Here is a 16,335-nt window from a genome sequence, read left to right as displayed (position 1 = left end):
CTCCTCTCCTCCTCTCCTCTCTCCTCTCCCCTCCTCTCCTCTCTCCTCCTCTCCTCTCTCCTCCCCTCCTCCTCTCTCCTCCTCTCCTCTCCTCTCTCCTCCCCCCCCCCCCCCCCTCCATGTGAACTAAAGTCCTGTTTCCGGAGGCGGTGATGGGAAACCGGGGGCACGGCTGGAGGGTTCAGATAAGACCTTCAGTCACCTGTGTGCTCCACTGCTGCCACGCCCTCTCAACTTCCCCACGCTGCTAAATGTTTAATAATGACGGGGGTGCTCATGATGGATGGGACAGAGTGGAGGTGCTCGTTGCAGTGGGGGGGGGGGGGGGGTCATGTGCAGCAGCTGCATAGAACAAGGACTATGAACTGCAAGCTGCACTGAGCAACTTCACAAACAGACGGGAACGCTTTGCTTCCATATTTTTCCAAAATGTTATGGTAGCATCATAACATTGTTTAGCTGTTTATCTATGATGCTTTTTTTACTGAAGGAACCCGAATTAAGAGAAGAGGCCAAAAGGTCGTCAGTCGGTCAGTCGGTCAGTCGGTCAGTCGGTCAGTCGGTCAGTCGGTGACCTCAATGGTGACCATCAATGTCTCGAGGTGGATAGATGAAAGGTCAGGAGGTCACCTCCTGACCTTTCATCTATCCATTGAAATGAAATGTGTTGGAGGCGTGTTCCCTTTAGGATGCTATACATGAATATTGACATTAAACTGTGCAGCTTTAAAGTGTGTGAAAGTGAATCTGGACCACGATGGTCCAGGTCTGAGTCCTGCTGGTGCCACCGTCTTGCCCCTTTCGTCTCTGCACCGGACGCCACAGTGTCAAAGCTCTGCACACGGCTCTGCAGCCTCCGACAGAGACTCATCATTTAAGTGGATCACACTCAAAGATGCTCAGGAAGGATGCAGCTGCCTCGTTGCTGCCAGCCAAATGCTTGTTGTGGTGCTGATGCTGCATGTGGCTCTAGCTCGATGTACTAATGAAGCTGCAGAGCATCATGAACCCAGCAACCTCATTCTGGTGTAAAACTATTCATTCATTTTTAGTTTTAATAATTGAAACGTTACCCAGCTTGACGCTTTAAGGAAGGGGTTCTGATGGAGGCGTACGCCTGTGAATATTTAGTTCAGCCACCTGGTTCAACATCTCAGCGCTTAGCCTCCAAAAGCATCGCGAGTCTCCATCATCAGCTTTTTAAAACTAAATGTCATCGCAGCAAAGCTTTCATTAAAGATGTAACAAATGGATACAAATAAAGACGTCTCGTGGGAAAAGCACATCAGTCTATTTATTTACGAGACGATGAAGTTTGAGCCTTAAAATAGCGAATATTGTCCTCAGGATTAGTTGTGACGACCATCAATTTCTTCCCTGATGCACATTTGCATTAACAACTTGTTTTAAATGCAGTGTATTGACATGTTATTCCTCGGGACTCTGAGGGAAGAGGCCATCTGGGCTCATTATCTGACAGATCGATGGTCTTGCTGGTGCTGATTGGTGTCTTTGACTTCATCGACACCTGGAGCAGCAGCAGACACGAGCGTCCGAGAGGGCAGAAAACAACCGGAGAGGACGTCTGACTTTTAATGAGTTCTCACTTTAGTTTGGCCTTTTTTATTAGTTTCAGAACTTGACACGGTATCAAATTTATCTTTTTTAATGTAACAGTCTGACGTCCGTGATCAACGTGCACAGGTCCACCACGTTCTGGCTCTATGTGGATGTTTCAATGTTAGTCAACCTGCCCTGACCTGTGTGACACTGTCCGTCTAACTGGGAAAAGGGAGGCTTGTTTCTCTTAGTTGCATCACACTGTGCACCAGATGTGTTGAGTCAAATGGAAATCAAAAAGATATTAAATTAGAATTTACACAATATTTATTATATATAAAGTGTCATACAGTCAGATTTTTTAATTACATCAGAACTATTATGACATTGGTTCTAATATAAAGACATGTTTACAATGTTTGTTGAACATTTAAAGCCGGCTCCATCATCGGCGGCAAGCAGGAGCATCTGGAACAGGTGGTGGAGAGGAGGACACTGAAGAAACTATTGTCCATATTGGACAACCCGGACCACCTTCTCCACCACCTGCTGCAGAGTCAGCGGAGCACTTTCTCCAAAAGATTCATCCAGCTCCGCTGTTGACAGCGGTCACCATGACAACGGCGAACTCCAGGTTGCGCAATCTGATGCATGATGGGTAATATGGGCCGAGTTAGCGTGTTTTCATTGGTGGTCCAGCGGATAGGTCAGTGGCACTCGGAGCGCGGGGTCAGAGGTTCGAAACTCGGCTCCGCCCCCAAGCACCGTTTTAAATCTATGCCCAGTGTACACTCCAGTGTACCATCCAGTGTACCCAGTGTACCCTCCAATGTACACTCCAATGTACCCAGTGTACCCAGTGTACCCTCCAATGTACACTCCAATGTACCCTCCAGTGTACCCTCCAGTGTACCCTCCAGTGTACACTCCAGTGTACCCTCCAATGTACCCTCCAGTGTACACTCCAGTGTACCCTCCAGTGTACCCTCCAATGTACACTCCAGTGTACCCTCCAATGTACCCTCCAGTGTACACTCCAGTGTACCCTCCAGTGTACCCTCCAATGTACACTCCAGTGTACCCTCCAATGTACACTCCAGTGTACACTCCAGTGTACACTCCAGTGTACCCCCAGTGTACCCTCCAGTGTACCCTCCAGTGTACACTCCAGTGTACCCTCCAATGTACCCTCCAGTGTACACTCCAGTGTACCCTCCAATGTACCCTCCAGTGTACACTCCAGTGTACCCTCCAGTGTACCCTCCAATGTACCCTCCAGTGTACCCAGTGTACCCTCCAGTGTACCCTCCAGTGTACCCTCCAGTGTACACTCCAGTGTACCCCAAAATAAGTTTGAAATACTTTGTGCACATATATGTTTTTAAAAACACATCTTTTATGAAAATGTAATATTTTATCAACAATATGTACAACTATTCAAAAAGTGGATGGCCTTCAGACACAGAACATATATACTGACCCTGGAACAGCCATCCCATCATTGCTCCGTTTGAGATCGATACGGCACACTTTTCATTAAAAAATCAATATTTCGAAGACTAATGGGATGTAAACTTCTGTGAGGTCAGCCGAGCTCGTGACCTCGGGTCAGACCTGAAGGCTCCACAGGAAACGCTGCTCTCACAGCAGCTGTTGAGATGAACTGCTCTGCTGTCTGTCGGCAACTCGCCGGTTTTAACAATCCAAAGTGAAAACTGCTGGAGGGGAAAATGAGAGCGCGTCACGGGGGAAGGGGGCGCAAGCTGCGGACGGGGACCCGTGAAGAGGCCGCGACAGGCCGATGGTGTTGACGAGGAGGAGATGAACACACAGCTGTTCATGCTCATCCATGATTTAAGATAACGTATAGGCACAGTGTCACGGTCCATCGACTTTCATAGGAATATTCACAACACTATGGGGCAATTTGACTAAAAAACAGCACGTCATATTATTACATTATTATTATTATTATCATTATTATTATAATAATTATATTATACAGGTTCGGAGGCTCACGAGGACTCACAGAAAATGAATGTCGCCATCTAGTGGACAGGTGTGGTATTAGATTAGATTAGATGTTGCTTTATTCATGAGGAAGCAGCAGCAAACATGTTTACAAATATACAATACGATAAAATAAAAATAGCAGGGCATATTACATTTAAGGAATTTAAATTATAAATAAAATAAAAATATATAACCAAGCAGAGCAATTTATGTCCCAATTCCATACTGCAGACGGTATTTATCTGTTCCAGTAACTGTCTTCTATACAACCATCACTACTAATTCAATATAAAAAGCATCCAACAGATATAATTGGTTTTGATGGCTCGGAGAAGCTTCTTAATTTTTTCTGCATGCATACACTGTGTTTACAGCTTTCCCTGTCAACACAGGATCGCCTCCTCCTCTCCTCTCCTCCTCTCCTCCTCTCCTCCTCTCCTCTCCTCCTCTCCTCCTCTCCTCTCCTCTTCTCCTCTCCTCCTCTCTTCTCCTCTTCTCTCCTCTCCTCCTCTCTTCTCCTCTTCTCTCCTCTCCTCCTCTCCTCCTCTCCTCCTCTCCTCCTCCTCTCCTCTCTCCTCTCCTCCTCCTCTCTCCTCCTCTCTCCTCCTCTCTCCTCCTCTCTCCTCCTCTCCTCCTCTCTCCTCTCTCCTCTCCTCCTCCTCTCTCCTCTCCTCCTCCTCTCTCCTCCTCTCTCCTCCTCTCCTCCTCTCCTCCTCTCTCCTCTCTCCTCTCCTCCTCCTCTCCTCTCCTCCTCCTCCTCTCTCCTCCTCTCCTCCTCTCTCCTCTCTCCTCTCCTCCTCCTCTCCTCTCTCCTCCTCTCCTCTCTCCTCTATCTTTGAATCCGATGATGGAAACTAATAAACTTTCTTCACATTTGTGACGCTTGATTTTAAAGTAAAGAAATCAAAAAGATTCCATGCACGCTGTAGCACTATGAAGGCCTCATCACACACGGTGTCACCATGCGTTCACAGCCACTGGTTTCCCTTCGCCTCACCAGTGCATCACATTTAATACCATAATGTTATGTTTTCATTACTATTGTTAAAAAGTGACATTCAGACTATATTTATTGATTGATAGTTTTTATTTCAACGTTGCTTCATAATCGACATCATAAACAAGCAAGACGTATGTTTCTAGTATTAATACATTCATTTCATCACTTCATCAACGCACCTTGTAAAGCTAAAGGAAATCTTAATCATGGTTCCTCCTCCATTTCCTTAAAGGTATGAAATGCTTGTCATTTTCATTCTATATCCCCCCCCCCCCCCTCCCAGGACGCCTGAACACAGTGGGGAGAGCAGAGGAGGAGACGTCAACACGTGGAAACAGACTGCGCCGGATGAAGGCCGCCTCTGAGGGACAAGGAGGTCACAAGACTCGGCGGCCAATGGGACGGCGTTGTCGTGCGGTGACACGCCTCCCCCCCCCCCCCCAGGAGGACCGCATCCTTAAAACCCCAGTATGAATTTAAAATGACCGTGTGAAAGATTATATTCATACTGGCCGATGCAAAAATGGTGATTATCCACCTTGAACAGTGACACGAAACACAGACATGTTTATCCATCTGTTGGGAGTCAGACCGGGGTCAAACTACAGTCATGTGACTTTGGAGGACTCTGGACTCGACTCGGCCCATGATGCACCTGGGTCCTCTTGGATCTAAACATGGTGAAACGTGCAGCATTGCTTCGCCTGGTGACTCTCTCGGTATCTGACCCACATTGACACAGAGGGTGGCGCCTCCATGACCCCGTTCACCCGTCGTCTGGTAATAACTCGTTATGCAGACGAGCAGAACTCATTTAAATACCATGCTGGTCTCAGATCTGTGATGCCACGTCCACCAGTGTCTCGCCGTCGGACTGATTTTGAGACGGAGTAAATTCTGGGCGTCGGCCGGGTTGAAATTAAAAATCGTCAAATTAAAAGTACACAAAAAATCCAGAACAATAATCAATGTATTATTATTTTTTTTCATTTAATTTAAAATGGTGGACTTTTACACCACTTTCTTTGCAGGTTATTATGAAATAATGTCGAAAATATTCCGTATCTATTTGCAATAACAAATAATAATGATCCGTCTCAGTCACATAAAATGAAAAAGAAGAAGAAAGCCTTTATGTGGACGGACGTGGTATAAAGATTAATGAAAAACAACCATATCAAGAAGTCTATCAACGACACCAAGAACCACAATGCCTCTGGGTCCATACACAATATTTATTCTATCCTATTTTTTTAATTTCACGTTGTTTTTAATCAGAGATTATGATTTATTGGTGCTGCAATTATTTTTGTAAACTATACTGTACGTGGACATGATTATTATTTTTACATTTTAGAGTAGAGACAACTGGGTGACCCTGTTTGACAGTCTACTGCTTCACTGGCGTTTACTTTTAGAAAGGGCATAATAAAAAAAAGAAATAACTTTATTTGTCAGATAAACAAAATGAAAGCAAAAAGATAAATAGTGACATTTTGCAGCTATTTTTTAAATTTATTTAGTGGATCAGTCGTGAACAGACAGTGTGTAACTGTACACTGTTCTTGCAGTACTCAGAGGAGCAGGCTGTGTATAAAGTACATTAAAGCTCCCACAGAGATACTGACGGGGTACAGGAGAAATCAATCCATAAGGTGTATTATTAACCTGCACCACAGAAACCAGTGTTGAATCCCAGTCTCCTCTCAAACAAAACACATAAATAAAGTGGGTGAATAACAGTAGAAAGAGTGGACTGTAAACTGAGTGCCCTCCACACCCAGTGCTGTACAGACTGTAGATAACATGACGTCTGACTTTAAATAAAGACATGTTTTAGAATCAACGAGCCACCGGCCGTCTGCGTCTCAACATTATTGTCCGGCTTTTATTTCATAATCGGATGACAGATTAACGGCGCAGCTTCTACCAAATCTCTGAAGCTCTTCTCCTACTCGTCAAACCGCATTCAAGACACGTCTTCACCGCTGAGCAATTACCTCTAATCTCAAACTTGGCGCTTTTTGGCGAATTTCACCAAAAAGCGACAAGTTTGCATATATGTGGAAAGATTCCACATCAGGTCTCTGTCACATATATATATATATATATATATATATATATATATATATATATATATATATATGATATACCCCCCTGTGAGAATGTGGCTTGGCGGTTGAGCCATAGAGGGAGAACTATCCTGGTCGAGGTCACGTGAGGTCATGACTCACCTGATATACGGCTCAGGTGTGTCTGCAGTGTTGTACATGTATGGCACAGTGCGACCTCTGGCTTCCATGCTCCTTGTCACGTAGGATTGTCAGTTATATAAGAGACGATTTAAAACATGTTAAAAAAAATAATCAAAAGGTTTTTTTTTTTCTTCCTTTATATACAGTTAGATTTATATACACTTATCTTAACATATATATATATATATATATATATATATATATTGTATTAACAATATATATTAACAGCATTTCTATATATTCTTTCCGAAACACCTCCCATCTCTTGTCTCGGTATGTTTGACTAAAGCTAAAGCTGTCTGTATGTGACACCTGTTGAGCTTCGACTTGGTAACGGGCTCTCTTCAAAAGGTCACCTGTTGTAAACTCACTATGTAAAGGCAATAATTTACAGACGAGACCACGTGTGCACGTCTTCATCTCGTGTGCACGCTGCACTCGTCACTCTTCACTGCCACTCAGACCCACTGAGCTGTACTGCACACCGAACACACGTGCAGAGAAACAGTGTTTCCCATGTGTGGAATGGATCTGTAGTTTATAGGCATCACACAGATGTCACAATACATTTACTAACATATGCCTTATCGTTCATATCAGTGGTGATGGTGGCTCACTGCACAGAAGAGCATCAGAGAAAACTAACTGTGACAATGACGCCATCTGGTGGCGGCAGTGCAGATACCCTTTTTACATTTGGACCTTCACATGAACTTTTCATCTCATAATTTCATTTTGATATCTGCAATGACCCTCAAATGTTTCATTGATTATTGAGGCCAACAGTTTGTACCTGACAATAAATACTCGTTGAGCTTCTGTTTGTTGCAAAGTAACAATACAAATGTACCTTGTAGTTATTTTCTATGTATTTCTTTATTTTGCCCCTCAAGTGTTGGTAAATTCTATATGATCATTTTTAAATAAGCTATACAAATTATAATAATGATATTAATTTCATTACGTTCCCACATTGTTTCCCACTTTTATATTAACGTCACATGTTGTTCCCTTGCACCTACATCTATGTATCGTGACCTTACCAGGATCCTCCACCAGACGTTCCCAGTTCACCTTCACTACACGTTTGGGCTAGCCAGGTCTTTCTAGCCGGCCCCCCCCCCATCTGATCCAACTCCCCACCAGGTGGTGATCAGTTGACAGCTCTTCACCCAGGAGAACCACGGAGTCCGAGGCGGCGCCCTTTCCAGGACCCCTCCCACCGACTCCAAGAAGGCCGGAGACTCTGAACTGCTGTTTGGTGCATCAGCACCAACAGCAGTCAGAGCCCGACTCCCCGTAGGCGCAGGGAGGCCGACCTCTCGTCTCCTCTGGCCGAGATCTGGTTCACGTGACAGAACCTGCCACCAAGAAAATAAAATGTGTAAAATCAACCAGTTTAATTAAGACGTTAGATTTGTTCAGCTTGTGGCCTATTTATATATTCAAGGAGATAAGTCACAACCCAGCACTGTATGGATCTGTTATTGTTTCTGTTATGATCTCGTCAACGCTCTGCATCAGCCTTTCCACTTGAGGGGGACGTGAGGCCTTGTTCTCAAAGAAGACACAATGTGGACACACTTTGCAGTGATGTCCTTGAGATGAGGTGTGGAGGAGCGCATGAAGTCAGCCGGGCTCATTTGTTGCTGCTTCAGGTCCCCTCGAGTAAACAGGATGATTGTTGGTTCATGCACTCTTTGGCCAAAAGCTTCCTCCAGCTTCCTCAGTACGCCTCTCTCCCCGTCTGGAAGCCATCAGCAGTAAGTACACAGTCGGCCCGCCCTGACACAGCGCTCTGCACCTGCTCACGTGCCCTGCTTTGATTGACAGGTCAATGTCATCATCAAAGATGTCTGGGGAATCAATAACACAAACAGGTCTACCACCTCTCTCCGTTTCCTGTGCGTGGCACTCTGTGGTGATCAGAACTGAACTGCTGCCATATATATATATATATATATATATATATATATATATATATATGTGTGTGTGTGTGTGTGACCCGGTGATATACCACACACCACCAGAACATATATATATTATTGAAGTAAATTATACATTTAATACATAAATCAAAAGAAGTGCTCAAACAAGAGAGTAAACCATGTGGGGCTAAACTGTCAGTGTAGAGTTCAATAAAAACATAAAGTATAAAGTCACAACGTGTGTAGGTCATTTAGGAGAACTCTTCAACCAAATCAAAGTTACCGGTTCACAGCAACAATAAAAGGCCCATGAAAGATGGCTGCTCTATGACTGTGTGCTCTCTCAGGTGTGTCTGACTACAGGAAGAAAGGCCCAGGTGAGCTTCCCACCCCTTTTTAGAAGCTCCGCCCCTTGGCCTGGGTCCTAATCACAGGCTGCCCGTTGCCTGCCTTACCACATATATGTAATTTCTCCATTTGACAGAAACATGTATTAATGTTTATCAACCAGTTAATTACAGAAGCAGCTCGTCGGGTTCTTCAGGAGCTTCTGGAGTCAGAGCTGCAACGAATAACTGATTTAAGAATTAGAGAAACAGAACTTGAGGAAGAGTTGTAGAGAAATATGGGTCGATCATCAACGCCTGAGGAGCCAAGACATATGTTGAAGTTGAGAAACTGAAATGATTTCAAACATGCAGCAGGTTTCAACAGAGTCTCTGTCTGTAAATGAGGGAACAAAGTTCACTTTCACAGCGCCGCTCCTCTTCCTGGAATGAAGATCAGCTTGATAAGCCCCTCCCTCTTCCTCCTGCTGTCAATCACAGACAGCTGCACTGTGTCCACATCCTTCCTGGCCCCTCCCCTTCAGACCTACAGCTCTAAAGATTGGTGTAACCAACATGGAGGCGGAGCAGTAGAGCTGACACGCCCCGTTCACTGAACCGTCACATGTTGTTCAGACCTGAAGTCAGAGTCTCTTCTGAGGAAGTGAAACTCAGACACTCGTTGTTACCGAGAGGTGAAATGGAGCCCAAAGGAGATCAGCTGGACCGGGAGACCTTCTCTTGTTCCATCTGTCTGGATCTCCTGAAGGATCCGGTGACTATTCCCTGTGGACACAGCTACTGCATGAACTGTATTAAAGACCACTGGGATGAAGAGGACGGGAAGAAGCTCCTCAGCTGCCCTCAGTGTAGGCAGACCTTCACACCGAGGCCTGTCCTGCTGAAGAGCACCATGTTGGCAGTTGTAGTGGAGCAGCTGAAGAAGACTGGACTCCAAGCTGCTCCTGCTGATCACTGCTATGCTGGACCTGAAGATGTGGCCTGTGATGTCTGCACTGGGAGGAGACTGAAGGCCTTCAAGTCCTGTCTGGTGTGTCTGGTTTCTTACTGTGAGAAACACCTCCAGCATCATTATGATGTACCTCAATTAAAGAAACACCAGCTGGTGGACCCCTCCAACCAGCTCCAGGAGAACATCTGCTCTCGTCACGATGAGGTGATGAAGATCTTCTGCCGTACTGATCAGCAGTGTATCTGCTACCTCTGCTCTCTGGATGAACATAAAGGCCACGACACCGTCTCAGCTGCAGCAGAAAGGACCGAGAGGCAGAGAGAGCTGGAGGGGAGTCGACTAAACATCCAGCAGAGAATCCAGGACAGAGAGAAAGACCTGAAGCTGCTCCATCAGGAGGTGGAGGCCATCAACCTCTCTGCTGATAAAACAGTGAAGGACAGTGAGAAGATCTTCACTGAGCTGATCCGTCTCATGAAGAAAAGAAGCTCTGATGTGAAGCAGCAGGTCAGATCCCAGCAGAGAACTGAAGTGAGTCGAGTCAAAGAGCTTCAGGAGAAGCTGGAGCAGGAGATCACTGAGCTGAAGAGGAACGACGCTGAGCTGAAGCTGCTCTCACACACAGAGGATCTCCACCAGCTTCTCCACCACTACCCCTCACTGTCACCACTCAGTGGGTCTACAGACTCATCCAGCATCAACATCCGTCCTCTGAGGTACTTTGAGGACGTGACGGCGGCTGTTTCAGGACTCAGAGATGAACTACAGGACGTCCTGAGAGACAAGTGGATAAACGTCTCACTGACGGGGACTGAAGTGGATGTTTTACTGTCTGCACCAGAGCCCACGACCAGAGATGGATTCTTAAGATGTTCATGTGAACTCACTCTGGATCCAAACACAGCACACACACTGCTGTTATTATCTGATGGGAACAGAAAAGGAACTGTTATGAATGAACATCAGTCTTATTCTAGTCACCCAGACAGGTTCAGTGAATGGTTTCCTCAGGTCCTGAGTAGAGAGAGTCTGACTGGACGTTGTTACTGGGAGGTGGAGAGGAGAGGAGGAGGAGTTGAAGTAGCAGTTTCATACAAGAACATCATCAGAACAGGGAATGAATGTGAGTTTGGATCCAATAACAAATCTTGGGCTTTATGTTGTTCCAATAACAGTTATGACTTTAGGTACAACAAAGTCCAAACCCCCGTCTCTGGTCCTCGGTCCTCCAGACTAGGAGTGTACCTGGATCACAGAGCAGGTATTCTGTCCTTCTACAGCGTCTCTGGAACCATGACTCTCCTCCACAGAGTCCAGACCACATTCACTCAGCCTCTCTATGCTGGACTTGGGTTTTATTATCATGGAGACACTGCTGAGTTCTGTAAACTCAAATAGACAGAAGTGATTTAAGGGACAGCCGGTTAAAGTCTGGGTTTTAATTCTTAAACTTATTTTGTTTACTTCATTGTCGCTGAGAGCAGACTTTTCTCCACCTGTCAATCAAACCTTGTGGGCGGTGCTTGTCCATCTCGTTGCTGTGTAAATGAGTTCCTGTAGGTGGCGCTCCTTCCTCTGTGTGTTTATGGAGGCTCTCACTGCTCATGATGATCTTTGTTTACCTGAACTCATATTCATCTGCAGGAACATGTAAAATGCCGTGAGCTCTAAATGTTTGATGAATGTTGTTATCGATGTATTTGTTAATGTCTCTTCCTCTGCATGGGTCTTAAAGAGAAAGAAGAGATTCTTTATTCTAGATATTTAGTTCTTACAACTTTCTGCAAAGTGTTCTTGTGTTCATTAGATTGAGAGACTAACTGTTGTTGTTGTTGTTGTTGTCTGAATCAACATACACATGATGCACTATGTTGTGTTATAAAATAAAGTATCATAATCAATAAGCACATCTTTCATTATTCTTTTACATAAGTGAGATTGTGGTCCAACACATTGAACAGGTTTACATGATGAATAAAGTGTTTATTGACTCAAGAATGAACAAAGTACTTTGTTCTTGTCGTATTTTCAGGGTTTCATACGAAGCTAATGTATAAAATATGAAACTAATATGAGAGAATAACTGAGGCAGTTTTCCTCCTGAAACACCACAAAGTCCAGAGTTCATGTTGAGAGCAGAAGAACATGTTTTAAAGTCCAAAGTCCATCATCTGAAGACAGCGTCCAGTGTCCTGGTGGTCGAGTCATTCACAAATAGCACTAAACACTGGTCTTGTTTGGTTACTTGGGGGTCGAGGAAAAAAAGAGCTAAAATGCTAAAAAGCTAGAATTGCAGCGCTGTGTGACAATTCTCTGTATCTCCACATGATCTCTTTCACATTACACATCGTCAATATAATGAACATTGAATAGTGCAGCTATGAGATATGTGCTAGCAGCTACAACTAAGATTGAAAGGACAAGGTGCTAAGGGGCGGACATACCTCAGATGGTTCTAGTCTGTTCTGGTCCGTGATGGTGAAGGCCTGAGGTCACGCAGGAGAACACAGACCACGTGAATGAGTCTTGAAGAGAGAGACTTGCAAACAGATTCAATTAGATTCTCCTTCTTCCCTTCAATGTGTTGTGTGCCGTCTTCATAGCTGAGCACTGCTAAGCATTTACAAGTTGAGCAGCTTTCACCTCTTCACACTCCTGGATCTGAGCCTGCTCAGACATGGAGAACCCTTTGGAGTCGCTCCCTCTGCTGAGAGGTCGACCGTGGTGTGTGGAATTCGTCTAGTACTACGTACTACTAAAGTACTACTAAAGTACTACTAAAGTACTACGTTCACAGTGGGAGACGAGAGTACTACTAAAGTGGGGGTACATGTACTTTTTAGTGTACTACATCTAAGAGGTACATGTTGTACTTTTTAGTGTACTACATCTAAGAGGTACATGTTGTACCTTTTAGTGTACTACATCTAAGAGGTACATGTTGTACTTTTTAGTGTACTACATCTAAGAGGTACATGTTGTACTTTTTACTACATTAGTCTGACGGCTTTAGTCTCTTTTGAAGCAGTAATATTAAACCAGAAACATCAGATAAAATAGAACAACATAGTACAACAACTTTACGATAAGTACACAACATTCTTTTCCTTCAGTAAGACTTTTACTGTTTCTTTTTCACAGTGTAGTATTTGTACTTTTACTGCAGTCAAAAGGCTCTGAATACTTCCACTACTGCACTAGTGGTGGTTAAAATAACGTATATGTGAAGTAACGTATAGGGGATTTACATATATATATACACATATACATATATATATATATATATATATATATATATATATATACACATATACATATATATATATATATACACATATACATATATATATATATATATGACCTTCACCAGGAGGCCACGACCCCCCCAAACCGAACCCGAGTGCCGTGCTGTGATGTTGATGATCCTCCAGCAGGAGGTTTTATACACAAACCATAATCAATGTGATCAATTAGTGTGTTTTATATTAAGTCAAAAAGGCTCTTTGTGCTCGTTGTTAAAGTAGCCACTAGAGGGAGCACATGCAACGTGCTACCACACAGCTTTACTAAAGAAGGTCATCACTAACACAGGTTATTAGTTAAGTTAACCTTCATGAAGGTCATCACTAACACAGGTTATTAGTTAAGTTAACCTTCATGAAGGTCATCACTCTGTAACACAGGTTATTAGTTAAGTTAACCTTCATGAAGGTCATCACTAACACAGGTTATTAGTTAAGTTAACCTTCATGAAGGTCATCACTAACACAGGTTATTAGTTAAGTTAACCTTCATGAAGGTCATCACTAACACAGGTTATTAGTTAAGTTAACCTTCATGAAGGTCATCACTAACACAGGTTATTAGTTAAGTTAACCTTCATGAAGGTCATCACTCTGTATGTAGTTTGTGGTGGAGAGGTGTTTCCTACTCATTGATTAACTGGGGTGGTATTGATAGAAAAATATGTGCAATTATGAAAATCAATAAAACATATAATAAAATTATAAGTGAAAAGTTTCAACCCTACTTTGTTTGTATCAGGCCAATGGCCGACACGTCGAGGGATGTAACGTGTAGGGTTACTCCCCCCCCCCCCCCCCCCCCCCAATCCTCACCTGAATATACAACTTCTTAGCTGCAACTGGATTTTAAGATATGGAAAAACATCTTTTATCAACTTGGCAAGTGTGCGCGGAATCTTTGGTGCAAGTAATTCAAAATACACTTAAATATGAGCTCGGAGCTTCGTGAGATTTTCCTCTTTTTTGAATGCTTTATATTATTTTTCCAGTATTTATGTAAATCAGTGCAGGTCTCCTCTCCCCGTGTGTGGCTGGGTCTCTCCGGGCTCTTCTTTTGTCTCTCCATGTTTGCGTCCTTAGTGTCTCTGCTCAGGGAGGGGCTCCTCAAGTCTGATTGGCTCAGGCCTCTTCTGAGTCCGTCACCGTCGTGGCCCTGTGACGTCGCCCCCTCCACCCAATGACTCGTGTCCTCTCTCAGCCTCTTCCATCTCCTCGCTCTGCGAGCGCCAGTGGATGGGTGGTCATGTGATGCTATAATACCCGGGGATTTTGTGCCAGGCATGCTCGGTAGTCTCCCTTCCTCCAACCAGCCGCTCGCTCAGCTCTCCTCCCTGGAGGCTCTATTGTTAACTGATAGAGACATTTAGCATGGCTCTGACTTGAGGGCTGATGGGGTGTCTCACACTCATCAACACACACACACGTTGGAATACATGTGCAGAGACGGCAGCTGGGACATGGCGGCGTTAGTTCCCGTGGCTGGTAAGTGACATGCGTGGTGTGTGTTTGGGTTGCTGTGTGGTTTAATGAGCTCTCCAAGGTTACCAGAGCATCTCCTCTGAACTAGATGTGCATTCAAATAAACAACAGCAGGAATACATCCATGTGTTCACAGTTACACCCTCCCTTCAGTCTGCTCTCACAATGAATGGCCAAACACTTTATCAGTTATTGGTTGAACGATTAACAATATGTTGGATGAAATTGACGTATTGCTAGTGGATTTTCCGTGAGCCTGGTTTTGTTTCTGGGTTTTAGCATGTGGGCTGGAAGCCTCCTGTCTGCATTACTCGGTATTAGCATCCGGACAGATGAGACTCCATCATGAGCTCAAGCACAGCAAACACACGAGGTGCTCGGCAGCCACCGGGGACCAGCAGCGGCTCGGTGTCCCCATGGCAACCACAATCCGGACTAAAGTAATGCATTGACTGACATTTCCATCCATTCAGAAAAAAGACATTTGGTTCAATGTACTACTGTCCGAAAATGGGCCAACGATTTATCCATTTACAATATATCTGCATTGGACGAGGACCAATCAAAGGCGAGCAGACAGACGCAGTACAGCCACTTGGCCAACAGGAGCGCTGCAGCGTGCACATGGCTGCTTCTTTGTTGATCAGAGTTAAAGAAACATAACTCTGGCTGAGCGTCGGTATAGAAGCGTCCACAGATGAACGTAGCCTGCGATTCTCTGTGGGTGTGTCGGCATAACGTTTGACGGGGCTGAACGCCACATGGCGGCCATCGGCTAATCCCAGCCAATCCGCAGCAGAGCTGATCAGGAGAAAAGCCGTTGATGCCTTCAACCTCACTCTGTCACCTTTTGTTAAACACACACACATTGGCCTTGGTGTGTGTGTGTTTGCTGAAATGCAAGTGCGCACACACACACACACACACACACACACACACACACACACACACACACACACACAGGTCACTATTGCTGTTGCTACTAATACATCCAAGTGCCAACCAAACAAAGCAAGTAGATCACCGATAGCGGAGGAACATGTATTCAGATTATACTTCAGGAATAGCTGCATTACCACCATTTAAAAGAAGGACAGAAGGCAGAAGGACAGAAGGACAGAAGGACAGAAGGACAGAAGGACAGAAGGACAGAAGGACAGAAGGCAGAAGGACAGAAGGACAGAAGGACAGAAGGCAGAAGGACAGAAGGACAGAAGGACAGAAGGACAGAAGGCAGAAGGACAGAAGGACAGAAGGACAGAAGGACAGAAGGACAGAAGGACAAAAGGACAGAAGGCAGAAGGACAGAAGGACAGAAGGACAGAAGGACAGAAGGCAGAAGGACAGAAGGACAGAAGGACAGAAGGACAGAAGGACAGAAGGACAAAAGGACAGAAGGCAGAAGGACAGAAGGACAGAAGGACAGAAGGACAGAAGGCAGAAGGACAGAAGGACAGAAGGACAGAAGGCAGAAGGACAGAAGGACAGAAGGACAG

The 16,335-nt window shown here is 44.7% G+C and overlaps 1 protein-coding gene across 2 annotated transcripts; it reads left to right on the top strand.

The window, feature by feature from the left end:
- The first annotated feature begins 8,906 nt into the window (after window positions 1–8,906).
- LOC117730710 (tripartite motif-containing protein 16-like) lies at window positions 8,907–11,959 on the top strand. 2 transcript variants are annotated; one of them, XM_034532640.1, is made up of 2 exons: window positions 8,907–9,089; window positions 9,804–11,959. In XM_034532640.1, exons 1-2 carry the CDS (start codon window positions 9,066–9,068, stop codon window positions 11,451–11,453), a joined length of 1,674 nt encoding a protein of 557 aa, XP_034388531.1. In that variant the 5' UTR covers window positions 8,907–9,065; the 3' UTR covers window positions 11,454–11,959. The 2 variants fall into 2 exon arrangements, with proteins under 2 accessions (XP_034388531.1, XP_034388530.1); XM_034532639.1 differs by lacking the exon at window positions 8,907–9,089 and having other exon boundaries at window positions 9,637–11,959.
- The last annotated feature ends 4,376 nt before the right edge of the window (window positions 11,960–16,335 follow it).

Source organism: Cyclopterus lumpus, chromosome 5 (genome assembly GCF_009769545.1).
Source record: "Cyclopterus lumpus isolate fCycLum1 chromosome 5, fCycLum1.pri, whole genome shotgun sequence".
Lineage (NCBI taxonomy): Eukaryota > Metazoa > Chordata > Actinopteri > Perciformes > Cyclopteridae > Cyclopterus > Cyclopterus lumpus.
Note: the sequence above shows the minus strand (reverse complement) of the source record. Positions and strands in the feature narration are given on the sequence as shown.